This window comes from Eleutherodactylus coqui, chromosome 4 (assembly GCF_035609145.1).
Source record: "Eleutherodactylus coqui strain aEleCoq1 chromosome 4, aEleCoq1.hap1, whole genome shotgun sequence".
In the NCBI taxonomy this organism is placed as follows: Eukaryota; Metazoa; Chordata; class Amphibia; order Anura; family Eleutherodactylidae; genus Eleutherodactylus; species Eleutherodactylus coqui.
The window spans coordinates 275983325-276002424 of NC_089840.1; the positions used below are offsets into that span (position 1 = coordinate 275983325).

General features: G+C 41.4%; 1 protein-coding gene across 1 annotated transcript; it reads left to right on the forward strand.

Annotated features, from left to right (window-relative positions):
- Positions 1–12567: 12567 nt before the first annotated feature.
- Positions 12568–18761, forward strand: LOC136624390 (zinc finger protein 436-like). The gene is made up of 5 exons (XM_066598367.1): positions 12568–12780; positions 12870–12993; positions 13076–13140; positions 14906–15008; positions 17455–18761. The coding sequence occupies exons 1-5, from the start codon at positions 12577–12579 to the stop codon at positions 18537–18539; spliced, it is 1581 nt and encodes a 526-aa protein (XP_066454464.1). The 5' UTR covers positions 12568–12576; the 3' UTR covers positions 18540–18761.
- The last annotated feature ends 339 nt before the right edge of the window (positions 18762–19100 follow it).

The following is a 19100-nucleotide window of genomic DNA, read 5'->3' on the forward strand; positions in this document are numbered from 1 at the left end:
TCAAAGGTGTGGATGTTTTTTAGTGAGAGCGTGGACAACTGACAAACAGTGGTGTGCACCTGTGTCGCACCAAGATCAGCCGAGGAGCCACCACTACCAGCCTCACCACCACCAGCATGTGCAGGCATATGATAGCCAACCACCCCACAAGGTGGGACGCTGATGTCTCTATTGGGAGGTTCCTAGGCCTACCCGATCCTGTAGCATATAATTGGAGATCGGTTGACCTAAAAAACGCCTCTCATTGGGACTATTTCTTGCTCTATTGCATGCTCTCTGTCTACTAGTACCTCGACCCCTAAACATATCTGGGAAGCGACCTTTTCTTGTCATATCACTACTGATAGTTTCACCCTCCGACGACACTGACCTGAAAGAGTTCATATCGGAGATACCTCACATAACATACAGACGAGGTAGAAATCTTAGAGACAGACTGGTGCATAGTCACCTGACATCTCTAGCTCCCGCACCAACATGGCTTCCTAAAGAGCCACCCAAGGGCTCTTACCCATGTGGGGGTTGTAAAGTTCTGCTACCTGTTACACTTGCTTAGCAATCTGGGAGGGCTTTTATTCGTGTCTTGGCTGTGGATCTGTGCTGAATGGTTGTTGGAATCAGAATTGGATCTTGGTCTCCTATTTTTTCCTTCTCCTTTCAAGGTACGTACTCTAGTTTTTGGTGGTAGTTGTATTCTTACTTGTTTACTTCTGTCCTAGATAGGAACAGGGAGTGGCCTAGGATCAGGGTTTGGGAGCGTCCTTATAAGGCCGGGACCTCTGCTATAGGCAGGTACACAGGGGTGTAACTACAGGGGATGAAATTGCACCTGGGCCTAGGAGCCTTAGAGGGCCCCTAAGGCCTCTCTTCTCTATATAGGGAACCTAGAACTAGGTAAAAAGCATTATAGTTGGGGGCCCTGTCACAGATTTTGCATTAGGGCCCATATAGGGAAAGTTCCCCTCTCCCTCTATTATTTCACGTTACCTGTGGTGGCTTATGTTCTTTGTTCCATTGTGTAAACATAGCCCAAGAACTTAATGGCGTTTTTTTTCTACCTGGCCTCCAAACAAATTAAGAACAGTTATGCAATGCATTATGTGTACCTGAAAAATAGTACCAATAAAAGCTACACATATAGCCATGTTGATGATAAAATAATGTTATAGCTTTTGAAAAGTGAAAATAATGCCCCCCTCCCCCCCAAAAGAAAAAAATTGTTTATCCCTACTGTATATTATTGGCTCTATACAGACTGTTGTTTTTCACATCTTGATTTCCCTTCATCATTGAAGCTCCCAGATGATCTGTATTTATTATTAATTCTCGTGATCCCATGTGAGAGGACTTGGGAAGTCAACTGTGTAAGGTTTAGATTTAATGCTTTATACGCAGTGTTCAGTAGTGAGGGGACTCCATTAGGGGATGAAGAAATTACAAAAATTACAGAAATTACAAAAGTTGCATGTGGTATTCCATTATTTGGAAGGAACGGAGGTGAGGTTGATACAAAAGGTACAGGGAGAGGAGGTGGAGCAAGGGGGAACACAGCAATGTGACGATAATATGTGATATACAGTTTTTTCGGACACAAACGGGGTAGGGTATCACCGTGACAATGACGTCCTTCGAACTAAATATACTGTCACCGAGAAGAACTCACTGACTAAGTAGTAAAACTTAACCTTTAATATTTAAATATATAAAATGGGGAGACAAACATATAACATAAATGTCTAAAATAAATGTCGCATTCCTCTGGATGCTCAGGAATTTGCGTATTGTGTGAGGGTTTGATAATATGCAAGGTCCCTTATAATACTTCAGGGTACCTGCTTATGATGGATTACAGACCCAAGACACCTTTCTTATTCTATCCAGAGCACAAATGCCACAAGCATACCGTATCTCTGTCTAAATGTGGTGTTAGAGTAAGGATGATACTACACATATATATTCCCAATAATTACTGCAAGAGCCAGGGCAAACGACTTTTACTGATGGTAGCTGTTATGCTGTGTGGAATATCACCAATATCAGTATATATTGAGCCCCTTATATCTGATAGAAGAAGACCCTTGTCAGATTGAGAGTTTATTGTGTCAATATGTCTTCAATATAGGTACTTAATTACACATGACATCTAATGCAATACCATTGGGATCCATATAGAAAGAAGGTACGACAAACACATTGCTCCACTGGACAAGTCACCATCCCCTGCCATTAAAGCGGGGAATTCCAAAAAGCCAGTTTATTAGAGCAAGACGTAACTGTTCCAGCGAAAATGAATTTAATATTCAATCACGTGAGATGAAAAAGCGATTCAGTAATAGAGGCTATCCAGAACATGTTATCAATAGGGCTGAAACATCTGCCAGGAATTTGAACAGGGATTGTCTACTGGAACCCAGAGAGAAACCTACAGACAAAACGATACATGTAATTGGGTCATTTGACGATAGATCCCAAGATGTAAGGAACATTCTTGGTAAATATTGGGTTATTCTTAAAAAAGACACTGACCTGAAAGGGTTCATATCGGAGATACCTCACATAACATACAGACGAGGTACAAATCTTAGAGACAGACTGGTGCATAGTCACCTGACATCTCTAGCTCCCGCACCAACATGGCTTCCTAAAGAGCCACCCAAGGGCTCTTACCCATGTTGGTGGGCTCTTAACCAGTCCAGAGTGTGTGTGCAACTTTCACCACCTTATATAAGATCCAGAATGGGACTTAAGCACTAAGTACTGGATTTTATCTACAGCGCATGCGTTGGGTATCATGCATGCTAGCTAGGTCGGTAGTTGGATAGTGTAACCTATGTGGACTAAGTATTCAATATGGTCCAGAGCGCGTGCGCAATCCTCACCGTGATATAGGAGATCCGTATCAGTTGTAAAGCACTAAGTGTTGGACTTTGCTTATTGCGCATGCATTTTGAATATTCCACTGCGCACGCGCTAACACTCATTAGTTGGGCACTATCTGAAGGTCCGGATCGCAATGCCGTGACGTCACCACGTCGGTTTGCCGTAATCCTGCGCTACCATAACCTTTGGAGTGTAGACACGCCCATACGACGTGACGTCATAGTATCGCGAGAATCTAGGAAGAGGGAGTACCGCATCAGACCACCTGATTGGGGGAAATAGGACGATCCCATGTAAGTGAGGGGTGGAGCTACGGATATTTAAGTCTGACATTTGTCTCCAATTACCATCTCAGATCATATCATTGCAGCCCGCAGGGCTGCAGGTTTTGTCCTGTTGCTTTGGGCTGCTGCACTTAGTAACATCCGTATTGTTGCCCTATGAATGTGGGCTGGGATATCGTGCTGTTTAGCACTTAAGTCTAGTTACCAATGGCTGAGGCTGCATCATTAATCAGCCATTAGGTTTTACCAATCCTGATGATATAGCCACTATCTTTGGCTATTGAAACGCGTTGATTGGGTTCATTAGACAGTGATTGGATTCACTATATATTAAATCCTATCGAACATAGGCTTAATCAGTAAAGTGTTTTGTCTATCATAAAACACTATTCTATTAAGTGCAGGCATTTTGAGTGGGGCATAGTGGACATAGACTATGCAATATAGTAGTCCATTCTAGCCTTGACTATCTTGGTGCTAGAGAGTCTCTACGTCTCAATAGAGTACCTTCTTTCTATATGGATCCCAATGGTATTTCATTAGATGTCATCTTTAATTAACTCCTTAACGACCGGGCCATAGTCTTTTTACGTCCTCCCGAAGTGGGCTTTATTCTCTGAGGACGTAAAAACATGCGTCCTACAGAGAATAAAGCCCCTCGGGCTATGGACGTGACAGCTCCATGCTGTCGGTGTCCGCAGGTGGCCGACAGCATGGAGCTGTCATCCTGGGCTGCGCCGATCGCAAAAAAGTAAATAAAATAGTGAAAAAATACAGATATTCAGCTGCCCTGATGGATCGGATCCACCAGGGCAGCTGAAAATACTCACACGGCTTGTCGGCGGTGTCCCCCGGAGATCTGGTCCTCCCGGACCCGCCGGCGGCCTTCTGCGCATGCGCGCCAGACGATTACATCAGACGCATGCGCAGAAGCCCGGGATCCCCCGGCAAATTCAAAACCTTCTGGCTCCCGGCTCCCGAAGGTAGCGGCGATCGCGAAAAAGTTTAAAAAGTAAAAAAAAGTGCTAGTTTCACCTCCCCTCATGGATCGGATCCATGAGGGGAGGTGAAAATACTCATCTAAGTCCTCCCCGAGGTCCCGATGGTTCCGGGACCCGAAGTCCCCCTCTGCGCATGAGCGCCAGATGATTGACATCGGGCGCGTGCACAGAAGGGCTCGAGCCCCGGGAAATTCAAAATCCCTCTGCTCCCGGCTGCCATGTGTAGCCAAGAGCAGAGTGATGTCACTGGGTACATGATCACTGTCATCCAATGGATGACAGTGATCATGTAAAGTTAAAAAAAAGTGTGAAAAAGTAAAAAAAAAAAGTAAAAAAAGTTTTAAAAAAGTTTAAAAAGGGTACGTTTCATCTCCCCTCACGGATCATATCCGTGAGGGGACTAATCACTGTGACAGTAGGGTTCTTTTTAAACTTAATTATTTACACTGGGAAGAGCCCACTAACTAATTTTAAACATAAAATATAACTTTTATTCACTCTGTTAAAAATTGAGCTCACTGACAAACATACACAGATATATATCAATCTAAATGATCAATTTACGATCAGTAAAGTATCAACATTGTAGTTCCAATATCAATAGATTCTGTTGGTGGACAAAAAGTATATAAATTATGCACGATCAACAAAAACAAGTTGATCGTGCATAATTTATATACTTTTTGTCCACCAACAGAATCTATTGATATTGGAACTACAATGTTGATACTTTACTGATCGTAAATTGATCATTTAGATTGATATATATCTGTGTATGTTTGTCAGTGAGCTCAATTTTTAACAGAGTGAAGAAAATGTTATATTTTATGTTTAAAATTAGTTAGTGGGCTCTTCCCAGTGTACATATCCGTGAGGGGAGATGAAAGTACGCACATAAGGCCCCCAGATTTGTCCGCTGACATTATCCCAGCTTCTGCGCACACGCCCGTCGCCAAAATGGCGGACGCATGCGCAAAAGCTGTGGATTGCCAGGATAATTGAAAATCTCCCTGCTCCTGGCTACAAAACTGAGCCAAGAGCCTGGAGATTTCACGGGGGGCCGCGGTGAGCGGTTCCTGGCCACATGTTCGCTGTTATACAATGGATAATGGCGATCACGTAAAAGTTTTTTTAAAAATTTGAAGGTTCATCTCCCCTCACTGATGCGATCGGTGAGAGGAGATGAAACTTTTTACCGGAGGCCTCCGTATTTGGCCCCCGACGCGATCCTCATCCGTGAACTTACCCGGATTCTGCACATGCGACCGCCGTCAAAACACCGGACACATGTGCAGGAGTCGGGGAGCCCAGAAAAACTCAAAATCTCCTTGCTCCCAGCGACCAACGGTCACCAAGAGCCTGGAGCAGTGACGGGTGGCCTCATTGTGCGGTCGCCGGTCACGTGATAAAAAGGTAGAGATCTACCTTAGGTCGGTCTCACATGACCGGATAGGAATTACGGATCCCGTATGCATCTGATCCGCGGTAATACGCTGATCAATCGCATTGGATTACACAATTCCGCTCACATTAGTGGGTCGGAATTGTGTAATCCACTCGCAGAAAAGAGAACGCAGCAGGTTCTATTTTACCGCGGATATCCGCAACATAGAGCCCATTGTGTTCCATGGTCGCGGACATACCCGCTGCCCATATGCACTACGTTGTATACGGGCTGCGGGTACCCGCGTCATCGCTAAGCAACGGTGCGGGAAATACAAACAAAAAAAAGGTACTGCGCATGACCGCCTGTGTGAGTAGGCAGTTATGCGCAGTACATTACGCGGCTGTACGCAGGGTCACAGCCGGCTCACAGCCGGGATCAGCTGCGGGCCTCCGCAAGCGGATTCCACCTACGTCCGTGTGAGCCCGGCGTTATTCAGACCGCTACCTGTATTACGTAATTTACAAGAAGCCCCGGGAAAGCTCGCCTTCCTGCAGTTCCAGGAGCAGTTTGTTGAGCGCCTTCTATGTGAAACCGCCGCACCTCATCAGGCTTATGGAGACTAACAGAGCGCCACTTTTTACACCCCATACCCGCCACTGAGGTCAAGAAATACCCCCAAAAAGCATGAAAGGAGGGGGGATACCGGTTTTATTGCCCCATGGGCCCATTCCAACCAGCCTCCGTAATTACCCCTGTCTTCGGAAATACCACACAGTTCACATTATTACTTTTATCTAAGATTTGCGACCGCCAAAAAGGGCGCGGAGTGTGTGGGCCGGGGGTGCCAGGGGGAATTTTTAGGGAGTCAATTTTTATTCCGCACAAATAAGCAATGGGGCCTGGGATTTATTCAGTTGTGCCCTGAAATCCAACGGGTGTTCCCTCCTTTATAGGCCTTGCCATGGGTCCTGTAAGTAAACTAGGGCCACAATGGGTATGTTTCTGAACTCGGGACAAACGGGGGTATCCATTTGGGAGTAAACATCTTCATTCCTGTGTACACTGTACTAAAAAACTTTTTAAATGTAAAAAATTGCCAAAAAAAATTGAAAATCGTAACTTTTTCCTTCTGCTTTGCTTAGATTCATTCAAATACTGTGGGGTCAAAATACGCAGTACACCCCTAGATGAATCTGTTAAGGGGTCTAGTTTTCAAAATGGGGTCATTTGTGGGGGTTCTTTATAGTTTTGGCCGCTCAATGGCTCAATAAGTGGGCAATGGGGCCTGGAATTTATTCACTTGTACCCTGAAATCCGACGGGTATTCCTTTCATTGTAGGCCTAGCCATGTGTCCTGTAAGTCTATTAGGGCCACAATGGGTATGTTTCTGAACACGGGACAAACAGGGGTATCCGTTTTGGGGTGAAAGTCTTCATTTATATGTGTGCTGTATAAAAAAAACTGTTTTTAAATGGACGCAAAAGCCCAAAGAATGAAAATCGTAATTTTTTCTTACTGCTTGTCTTAGATCTATTCAAAAATTGTACGGTTAAAATACACAGTACACCCCTAGACATATTCGTTAAGGGGTCTTGTTTTCAAAATGGCATAATTTGTGGGGGTTCTCTATGGTTTTGGGCGCTCAAGAACTCTACAAGTGGGCAATGGGGCCTAAAAGGACTTCAAGCAAAATCTATGTTCTGAAAGCCACCGATTACTCCTTTCATTTTGCGCACCGTTGTGCATGCGGACATAAGATTAGGGCCACAATGGGTATATTTCTGAAAACAGCACAAATAGGGGTATCCATTTTGGGGTGCAAGTCTTCATTCACATGTGTGCTGTACAAAAAAAGCTGTTTTTAAAATGACAGAATTGCCAAAAAAACAAAAATCCAAATTTTTTCCTTTTGCTTTGCTTGAATTTATTCAAAAACTGTGGGGTCAAAATACGCAGTACACCCCTAGATGAATCTGTTAAGGGGTCTAGTTTTCAAAATGGGGTCATTTGTGGGGGTTCTCTATGGTTTTGGGCGCCCAAGCACTCTACAAGTGGGCAATGGGACCTAAAAGGACTTCAAGCAAAATCTATGTTCTGAAAGCCACCGACTACTCCTTTCATTTTGGGTCCTGTTGTGCATCCAGACATAAGATTAGGGCCACAATGGGTATGTCTCTGAACAAGGGACAAACAGGGGTATCCATTCATGTGTGTGTTGTACAAAAAAAGCTGTTTTTAAAATGACAGAATTGCCAAAAAAATGAAAATCCTAATTTTTTCCTTTTGCTTGGCTTAAATTCATTCAAAAACTGTTGGGTCAAAATATGCAGTACACCCCTAGATAAATTCCTTAAGGGGTCCAGTTTTTAAAATGGGGTCATTTGTGGGGGTTTTCTATGGTTTTGGGCGCTCAAGAACTCTACATGTGTGCTATGGGGCCTAAAAAGACTTCAAGCAAAATTTCTGTTCTGAAAGACACTGACTACTCCTTTCGTTTTGGGCCCCGTTGTGGACTCAGATATAATATTAGGGCCACAATGGGTATATTTCTGAACACGGGAGAAACAGGGGTATCCATTTTGGGGTGTAAATCCTCATTTTCATGTAAACTATAGGGAAAAAAATGTCTTTAAAATGATAGATTTGCAAAAATATGAAATTTTACTTTTTCTCCTCTAAATTGAATTAATTCTTGAAAAAAAACTGTGGAGTCAAAATATTCATGACACCCCTCAGTGAATACACTAAGGGGTGTAGTTTTTAAAATGGGGTCATTTGTGGGGGTATCTATTATTCTGACACTCATGAGCCTTTCCAATCTTGGCTTGGTGTAGGAAAACAAAGTGTTCCTCAAAATGCTAAAAAGTAATGTTAAATTTGTATGTCTCCGAAATGGTTAAAAAAAAAGGAACGTTTTTCCAATGTGCGCCCAAAATAAAGTAAACGGGTGGAAATATAAATCTTAGCAAAAATTTCTATTTTATGTTTGCACATATTTAAGATATTGCAGTTGGAAATGTGAAAAAATGACGATTTTTTCAAAATGTTCCCAATTTTGGCGCTTTTAATAAATAAACACAAATTCTATCGGTCTATTTTTTCCGCCTAAATGAAGTACAACATGTGGCGAAAAAACAATGTCAGAATCGCTTGGATATGCAAAACCTTTCTGGTGTTTTTCCATGTTAAAGTGACACATGTCAGATTTGCAAAATTTGGCCTGGTCATTAAGGCGCAAACAGGCTTGGTCACTAAGGGGTTAAGTACCTATATTGAAGACATATTGACACAATAAACTCTCAATCTGACAAGGGTCTTCTTCTATCAGATATAAGGGGCTCAATATATACTGATATTGGTGATATTCCACACAGCATAACAGCTACCATCAGTAAAAGTCGTTTGCCCTGGCTCTTGCAGTAATTATTGGGAATATATATGTGTAGTATCATCCTTACTCTAACACCACATTTAGACAGAGATACGGTATGCTTGTGGCATTTGTGCTCTGGATGGAATAAGAAAGGTGTCTTGGGTCTGTAATCCATCATAAGCAGGTACCCTGAAGTATTATAAGGGACCTTGCATATTATCAAACCCTCACACAATACGCAAATTCCTGAGCATCCAGAGGAATGCGACATTTATTTTAGACATTTTTTTTATATGTTTGTCTCCCCATTTTATATATTTAAATATTAAAGGTTAAGCTTTACTACTTAGTCAGTGAGTTCTTCCCGGTGACAGCAAACGGGGTAGTGGTAATATAGCAGGTCTGGAACAGGAAGTTTACATGAAAGCCAAAAGAGGATAGCCATAGGAATAGACAGAGGGCATATTGTGGGGATGGGGGACTAGATCATTGGTATGCTTCTATGAAGAGGTGTGTCTTTAAGGTGCATCAGAAGCTCTGTGTGTCAGGGATTGTCCGGATGTTGTGGGGTAGAGCATTCCAGAGGATCGGTGCTGCTGTAGAGGAATCTTGGAGGCGAGCATGTGAAGTTAGAAATAGAGAGGTGCTTAGTCTGAGTGTGTTAGCAGAACGGAGTGAGTTATGTATGGACAGGAGGGAAGCGATGTACAGTGGAGCGCATCATGGAGAGATATAACACAGTAGCATATTAGATATTTAATGGGGTTTTATCACAAAATTTTTTTTTCGAGTTGCTGGACCCCCCCTTAAATTAATAAAGCATTCTCGCCTCTCCTCAGCCCTGAATGGAAGTTAGTTTACTGCTGCTTCCAATCAGAGGTTGAACTCCTTGCATCAGTGCTAATATTCTGGGTGGTATGATGCCAGGAGTTTGGGACAGTGTTGCTGCAGACTCTGATTGGCTGCAGCAGTCACCTGACTTTCTCCAAGCCGTACAACCCCAGGCCAGTGCTGGGGCAATGGTAGCCATTTACCTGCATCCCAGGGGGGCTGACGATTGGTGAAAATAATCTATTTTACGTGGGGTGCAGAAGTTAGTAATTTTTTTTTGTGACCACCCCCCTTAACCCCTTGAGTGGCGGGTTTTCTATGACCCTGTCGTACCCACCAGGGCAGGTTTTTTAAATGGTCTAATCATTGATTTTCATCTAATTTTGCAGTTGCGTTCCAAGAGCCATAACTTTTTCATTTTTCCATTGACCAGGCCATATGAGGGCTTGTTTTTTGCGGGACAAGTTGTACTTTTTGATGGCATCTTTTTTGGGTATATATAATGTATTGCATAACTTTTGTAAAAACATTTGTAGGGAGATTGGGGGGAAAAAAAAGAAATTCTGCCATTTGTTTTTTGGACTTCATTTTTACGGCGTTCAACATGCAGAATAACTAATGTGTTATCATTATTCTCTGAGTCAGCACGATTCTGGCAATACCAAGTTTATACAGTTTTTGTATGTTTCGGGGAGGAAAAAAAGTAATGGGGGAAAAAAGAAAAAAGGGGCCATGTCATTAAGGGGTTAAATAATGTACCAACTTCCTTCTCTGGGTCATTAAGACGCACGGATACCACATGTGTGATTTTATTTTAAATTTTTTACAAAGTAAAGGGAGACAAGTGTTTTTATTTTTTTTTATAACTTTTTTACTTTTGTTTTTTTATTTTTGTCCCTTTAGGGGACTTCCACAGGGACCCATCAGGACCCCCTGATCACTTTCCGGGGTCCGATGGTGACAGCCCTTTACATGCTGCAGTGACAGCCCTTTACATGCTGCAGTCATATAGACTGCAGCATGTAAAGGGTTAACACAACAGAGATCAGAGGTTTTCTCTGATCTCTGCTGTAAGAGCTGGTTCCTGGCTGTCCTCTGACAGCTAAGCATCAGCTCTCCCTGCACAGAGACCGTCGGCTTGCTTCTGACAAGCCGATGGTCTCTATAGCAACCTGTAAACAAAGCAGGACATTAGAAGCAGGAGATTGCCGGCAGATCGGCAATATCTTCCTGCTTCTTAATGTCTTGCTTTGTTCTCTGTGGGACTGTGCAGGCAGAGCACAATGTCACAGCTTGAAATCTTCCAAGCTATATCACTATCGGCAGTGGAGCTCGTCCCGGAAAATTTCTGGGCGTGCCACTCAAGGGGTTAAAGGCAAGTTTCAGCTGAGGACATTCCGGACACATTTCCGCATCTGTGATATAGACGTGTGTTCCAGTCCAACCACGAGTTTTACTGACCAGAATGCAAAGCATCATAGGTCCCAATAATCCTCTGAGTTCGGGTCAATAAACCTTGCGGTAAAAATCCCATTATTGTGTTTATCATCTTTAGGATACACGCACACGATGTTTTTTTAATCATTTTCAGATCCATTAATTTGATAGAGGAAGATTCACATAGACTTTTTGGTTTATACTGATGAATAGTCCAAGAAAAATAAATTTCAGCATGTCCCGTTCTTGTCCGAATCTCAGCTGAGAGCAGAAGCTGTCACTGTGTGGTGTCCCGCACATCGGATGCACATGGATGGGATGGCCAAGTGTTAACTGATCACTGTTGCGCCCGAGAATCTCGGGCACAACTTTTTAAATGTCTGTGCTTATGCATCCTTAGACCGTACTTATATTGGCGCGTGTAAGACTGATCCAATACTGAACTTTTAATATGCATTCTTACCTGTGAGTGCGATGTGTGCTTTGTGAAAAAAAGCATCGCTGCACATGAGATTTTCATGTGTGTTAAAATAGCATGTTGTTCAAATAGTAAAATAGAAAAACAGAACATTTACGGTGCACTCGCATAAACACCGTACAGCATGCGATTGTGGTGCAAATGTTTTTTTTTGTTCCAAAGAAAATAATAAGCAGTATCACCCAAAAATAGGACATTCTGCGATCAGTTCAAGAGAAAAATCGCTCATGTAAATTAACCCATGTAAAATAATGGGCTCTTTTTATGTGTAATTTGTGTGCATCCCGCAACGCACAGAAATCATACTAAAAATCGCCCGTCTAAAAACACGCATATTCATTGCTGTCTTTGAATCCACTATAATACAGAGATTTGCAGGGGGAGGGTTACATTGTCTTGTCTTCTTCCCTTTCAGGATCCTCAGCTGATATCTTCTATATCAGATAATATTCCTGATTGACCCGACAAGGATGGAGAGGAAGCGGGACAAGATAACGGAGAGTATATTCACCCTCACCCTAGAGATACTCTTCCAGCTTACAGGAGAGGTGAGAGATTCTGGGGATGACGTCACGTTCCATCATTCTTATATATGTCAGTCTCTGGTCACATCTACAGCAGAGGATTTACTGTAGATTCATCATAAGTGCCGGGAAAATAATAGAGCCGGTAGTTCTGGTAGAATGACAGAAACCCAACAGATCTACTATAAGGCAACTGGAGGTCGTTGAGGGTCATTATTGTCTGTCATCTAACAGAACCAAAACTCTGAACATTTAGTTTTTCTGCTCCTGTGACTGAGTAGAACAACAGAGATGATGCACACAGATGTGAAAAGAATTTTAATAATTGTTGGCCATAACTGGAGACTTGAAGGACTCCGGGAATGTCTGCAGGGATATTTATGGATGTATCTCCCCATAAACAGGATTACACGGTAGTGAAGAAGACTTCTAGTGACGACTGTCAGGCCCCGGTGTCTGATGGATGGGGAAGACCCCTTAGTCCAATCACAGGGCCTCCACCTCACCCCCTGATACTGGAGGAGATCGATGAACAGAAGATCCTAGAACTCACCAACAAGATGATTAGGCTGCTGACTGGAGAGGTGACACTGCTGGGAATGCTGGAACATTATTCAGTAACGCTATGGCGCCATAACGTGTCTGGGTGATGACAGTATCATTGTGTTGTCAGGTTCCTATAAGGTGTCAGGACGTCACTGTCTATTTCTCCATAGAGGAGTGGGAGTATTTAGAAGGACACCAGGATCTGTACAAGGACGTCATGATGGAGGACCAACAGTCCCCCCCATCACCAGGTAATAGACAGGACTAAATCCACACGGCCTTTATTATTGGTATGTAGAGAATGAAGTCAGTGGCTGTCTGTGTTTTCTGCAGGTAGAACCAGTAAGAGAACAGCAGCGGAGAGATGTCCCTATCCTTCTCTTCCACAGGATGATCAGGTAGATGGAGAGAAGGTCTCATGAAATCTCCTCTCTGGTCAGTAGGATGGCTGACAAGGTCTTGTGTTCAGTCTAATTATATATTGCACGGAAAATTTTATGAAGTCAAGGTTACTTTAGAGTAGCTGAGGAATAAAATGTGTATACACATAGAGGAGCATTAGATTTTTCTCAGGCTGCGTGTACCGATGTCCCTCTGCAGAATATGCCACCCCTCACACTCTCCTCATTTAGGACCTAAAGAATACTTGCGCCAAATTTTACGATTGTACGACAACAGGAAACTACATTACATAGGGATGCACTTACCTTTGCAATTAGCATTGAATAATTGACTTGTGACCCCTTTACTTTCCCTATTTAGGAACTAAAGAATGCTCCTGTCAAAGTTCATGTTTGTATGACACCAGGAAGTTAGAGAATTAGATTTGCTACATTACACAGGGGTGCCAATACTTTTGCACTTAGCATTGCATTTTTAAGTTGTGACCCCTTTACTTTTTCTATTTAGGACCTAAAGAATGGTCATGCCTAATTTCTTGTTTGTTCGACATCATGAAGTTAGAGAATTAGATTTGGTATATTACACAGGGGTGCCAGTATTTTTGCAATAAGCATTGTAGTTTCAAATTTTGACCCCTATACTTTTACTATATAGGACCTAAAGAATGCTCCTGCCAAATTTCATGTTTGTACGACATCGGAAAGTTAGAGAATTAGATTTGGTACATTACACAGGGGTGCCAGTATTTTTGCAATAAGCATTGTAGTTTTTGAGTTTTGACCCCTATACTTTTACGATATAGGACCTAAAGAATGCTCCTGCCAAATTTCATGATTGTACGACATCGGAAAGTTAGAGAATTAGATTTGGTACATTGCACAGGTGTGCAAATACATTTGCACTTAGCATTGAATTTTTGAGTTGTGATTCCTTTACGTTTCCTATTTAGGACCTAAAGAATGGTTATGCCGAATTTCATGTTTATGCGACATCGGGAAGTAAGAGAATTACTTAGTCAGTGAGGGCTTTCCCTTTATATGTATACTAACTGATAGGCTCGGCCATGCCCAATTTAATTTGATCCAGGTGTTTACATGTTGTTTGCACGGAAAATTTAATGAAGTCAAGGTTAGTTTAGAGTAACCGAGGAATAAAATATGTATACATATAGAGGAGTGTTAGATTCTTCTTAGGCTGCAAGTACCGATGTCCCTCTGCAGAATGTGCCACCACTTCCACTCTCCCCATATAGGATCCAAAGAATGCTTGAGCCAAATTTCACGCTTGTACGACACCGAGAAGTTACATTACATAGGGGTGCACTTACCATGACCCCTTTGATTTTCCTATTTAGGACCTAAAGAATGATCATCCCAAATTTCATGGTTGTATGACATCGGGAAGTTAGAGAACTGGTCAGTGAGTGAGTGAGGGCTTTCACGCACACACACACACACACACACACACACACACACACACATATATATATAATTGTGTAATGAGAAAGCTGGAGATGGCGGGATTACAGCCAACCACAGACATTAGATATCTGCATCTTTTCTAGTTCTGGAGACTTCTGGTTGGAATAAAGAAGCAACAGGTTGGAGTTATACAGGAGACCTGCAGCTATTTGGCCCAGATCACTACTGCTGTCATGTCATTCCGGCTCCTCATACTAATTAATGACCTTTTCTGGCCATATAAAACCTTCCACACGACTTCTCCAACTGTGTGATGACTTTTACAATATTTATTTCACAGCTGGTGAATCCGGATGAAGATCTGATCCCTATTGATGCTACAGAGACACATGTGTGGGGGGATCAGCCGTGTAAGGAGGGGATTCCTACAGATGACCCCCCAGGTGAGACTACATGTAGAGAAGAGTCTGTGTTGTCGGGGTTTCTGCTGAATGTTGCCTTATTGAGCCAAAAACAATGTTAAGAATTTTTTTCATAATACGCTACTCAAACAAAAATTAGGGAAACATTTAAGTCACATTAGGAGTAAAACTATCAGTCCCGCACACAATAGCAGTTTTTTAAAAATCCATATTAACCTCTTGAGAACGCGGCCCTTTTTTTCCATTTTTGTTTTTTCTTCCCCCTTTTTAAAACAATCATAACTATTATTTATCCATCTGAGGGCTTGATATTTTGCAGGACGAGTCATATTTTTCAATGGCACTATTTAATCTACCATATAATGTGCTGAAAACTTCTGACAGCCATAACATTTTTGTTTTTCCGTGAACATAATTATGCAAGAACTCATTTTGTGCGAGACGTCCTGGAGTTTCTGTTAGTACTGTTTTAGAATACATACGACTTTTTGATTGCTTTTTATTACATTTTGTCTTGGATTATACTTCTTAATTCTGTGGGTCAGTAGGACCACAGGGATACCAAATTTATACAGTTCTTTAATATGTAGTAATGCTTAAAAGTTAAATACATTTTGAGAAAAAATGATTTTCTGACGCTAGATTTTACCTGCATTATTTTTTTCATTTTTCCACTGATAGGACTGTGTGAGGGCTCGATTTTTGTGGGGTGACCTGTAGTTTGCATTGGTACCATTTTGGGGAACATATAAAACTTTTTGATAGCTTTTCATTAATTTTTTTTTCTGATGGAGACCTAAGTAGACCTTTATGGATGTGGTAATACCAATTTGTAGATTTTTTTTATGTTACTTTAGATTTTTACAATCCTAATAAAAAAACACTGTTTATTTCTCGACTTTTGCATTGGGAGACACAGTTGAAAACCATGGGTATAGCTACTACCACTATAGGGTGTACACTAAGCAAAAAAAAAGTGTTAGTTTCTCCTCCCAGCTATACACCTCCTGCAGAAGCCAGGTAATCAGTTTTAGCTGAGTCTCAGAGCTCTACGGTCTATGGTAGTTAGGTGAGTATTTTCTCCACTGAGGTAAGTATTCTCTCCTCCCTCTTTTCCTTCCTCTTTCTTTTTACCACCACCACTGTAGCCAACTTTCTTTACTCCACTTCCAACCCCCCAACCACCGACCAAAACCAGTCAACCTATACCAAGCCCCCTAGCAGATGCTCCTTGGGGTGGCATGTTCCTGGGGAGTATGAAGATTTCCCTATGAGAGACAGTTGACTAGCCAATAATGTTTCTAAAGCTATTTGTGGTAAGAGTTCTCATCTACCAGAAAACAAAGCCAGCCACGTGTGGTTCTGCACAGAAGAAGAGGCTCCAGATTTGTTTCTTTTGCCGCTCCAAAACAAAACACTCTCCTACAAACTGCGCCCGTCCTGGTGTCCCTGGCCACTATACTCCAAGCCCGCCTATACTAAATCTTCTGTGTGTATGGCTGTCCCCAACCAAGGCAATCAGAGTGGGGTGATGACTTTTTTTATTCAAGGAGACCTAACTCACTCATGGCTCAGACATCTATGTTCAGAAGGTTATCTCTTCGAGCTATGCCATATAGTTTTCTACAAACCCAAAGATTGCTTCTTCAGTTCCAAAATTCCGATCTCTCCTTCATAGTGCAATGCTTTGGCTTATGTGATACACACTTCCTCATCTGAGGGTGTAATTGTCCCTGTTTCGCCATAAACAGTGCAGGGGGTTATATTCCAATCTCTTCACAAGGAGGACGGCACTGTCCGACCTGTTCTGCATTTGAAGAGATTAAATCAATATGTCAAGGTTCAACAGTTCAGCGTGGAGTTGTTGAGATCTGTCATTGCGCCCATGGAAGTTTCTGTCATCCATTGATATTAAGCAATTCACCTAGTGATTAGTGAAAAGTTTACAAAGTAATAGAGGATGCACTTACTTGGATGAGGAGTTTGCAGGCACCAGTGATCCTCTAGGTTCGCTTTTAATGTAAGAGGCTTTATATCTATTAGTTCCATGATTGAAAAAGGAGGTGAATCTGTTTATAAACACTCCAAAACACGTTGCACTTCTCTGTAATTCCTGTACTGTTTGTCCAGTGCAGGACAACCTGAATAATGTGTGATACTTTCTTCTTAAAGCTTCTGTGCTCTGTAACCTTACTAGCTGTATGAGCCGTGGATAAGATCAGCAGCTGAGAGCTCCAGCTGTATGTACTAATTAAACGTCAACGCTTGGGAAAACACAACAAATAAGCTTATTGGCTAAAATAATCTGTCCATTAGGATGGCTGTCAGTAGATTAGGTGCTCCACAAATTATTGCGGCTTCTGTGAATGGGAAAACCCTTTAACAATTTATATGCAAATGTCATAAACTATTAGTATAATTGTAATGTTATATTCAAAAATATTAAAATTCATTTTATTCTTGCCAGATGACAAAACTAGAAACTCCAAAGGACATCTGATATCAACAGATTATGAAGTGGAAGATCCTGGTATCATACAAGATACAAATGAAAAGCCGGCTATTATCCCAAATATGCCCTCAGCCCTTCACAGCAAAAATCTATCTTCTGATCCTTCTAAACATGTTTCATCTTCTGATTCATTGAAGAATGTTAAACAAAATAAAATTTACAGAACAGATGTTGAACAACAAAGAGCTCACACAGGGGAGAAGCCATATTCATGTTCTGAGTGTGGTAAATGTTTTAACCGAAAATCAAAGCTTGTGTTACATCAGAGAATTCACACAGGGGAAAGGCCATATTCATGTTCTGAATGTGGGAAATGTTTTAACCAAAAATCAAATCTTGTGTTACATCAGAGAATTCACACAGGGGAGAAGCCATATTCATGTTCTGAATGTAGGAAATGTTTTAACCTAAAATCAAATCTTGTGTTACATCAGAGAATTCACACAGGCGAAAGGCCATATTCATGTTCTGAATGTGGAAAATGTTTTAACCGAAAATCAAGTCTTGTGTTACATCAGAGAATTCACACAGGGGAGAAGCCATTTTCATGTTCTGAATGTGGGAAAGGTTTTAACCTAAAATCAAATCTTGTGTTACATCAGAGAATTCACACGAGGGAAAAGCCCCATTCTTGTTCTGAATGTGGGAAATGTTTTTACCGAAAATCAAATCTTGTGTTACATCAGAGAAATCACACAGTGGAGAAGCCATATTCATGTTCTGAATGTGGGAAATCTTTTAACAATAAATCAGATCTTGTTAAACATCAGAGAATTCATACAGGGGAAAAGCCATATTCATGTTCAGAATGTGGGAAATCTTTTAACAATAAATCAGATCTTGTTAAACATCAGAGAATTCATACAGGGGAAAAGCCATATTCTTGTTCTGAATGTGGGAAATGTTTTAACCAAAAATCAAGTCTTGTGTTACATCAGGGAATTCACACAGGGGAGAAGCCATATTCATGTTCTGAATGTGGGAAATGTTTTAACCGAAAATCAAGTCTTGTGTTACATCAGAGAACTCACACAGGGTAGAGAAGATATTTTTATGTTCTGAATATGGGAAATCTTTTCACACATGTTCTTATTAAACATTAGAAAAAACACACAGAGGAGAAGCCACATTCATGTTAGGAATATGGGAACTGTTTTAAACATTAATCACATCTTGCTATACATCAGACATGTATCTTCCTGATTGTGGAAAATGTTTTAAGCCGAAACCAACTCTCATTAAAAATCAGAAAATTCACACAAGGGAAGAAGCCATTTTTATGTTCAGAATGTGGCAAAAAAGCCATTTACATGTTTTGATTGTGGTAAATGTTTTATGCATCATTTACATGTTTAGATTGTGGTGAATGTTTTATGCATCATTTACATGTTTAGATTGTGGTGAATGTTTTATGCATAAATCAACTGTCGTTACTCATCTGAGAATTCACACAGGGGAGAAGCCATTTTCACGTTGAGAATGTGAGAAATGTTTTGTATTCAAAAGATTTTTATTGAAACTTTAAGGGTAATAGACAAAACACGAATACAATAAGGTATCAAAGATTTAACATATAAGTTGTGATGAAATAAATTGTTTAA

Coding starts and splice junctions, on each gene's coding strand:
- LOC136624390 (XM_066598367.1), top strand. CDS start 12,577: ATGGATGTATCTCCCCATAAACAGGATTACACGGTAGTGAAGAAGACT. Junction 12,994..13,075: donor ACAGTCCCCCCCATCACCAG/GTAATAGACAGG, acceptor TGTTTTCTGCAG/GTAGAACCAGTAAGAGAACA. Junction 15,009..17,454: donor TCCTACAGATGACCCCCCAG/GTGAGACTACAT, acceptor TATTCTTGCCAG/ATGACAAAACTAGAAACTCC.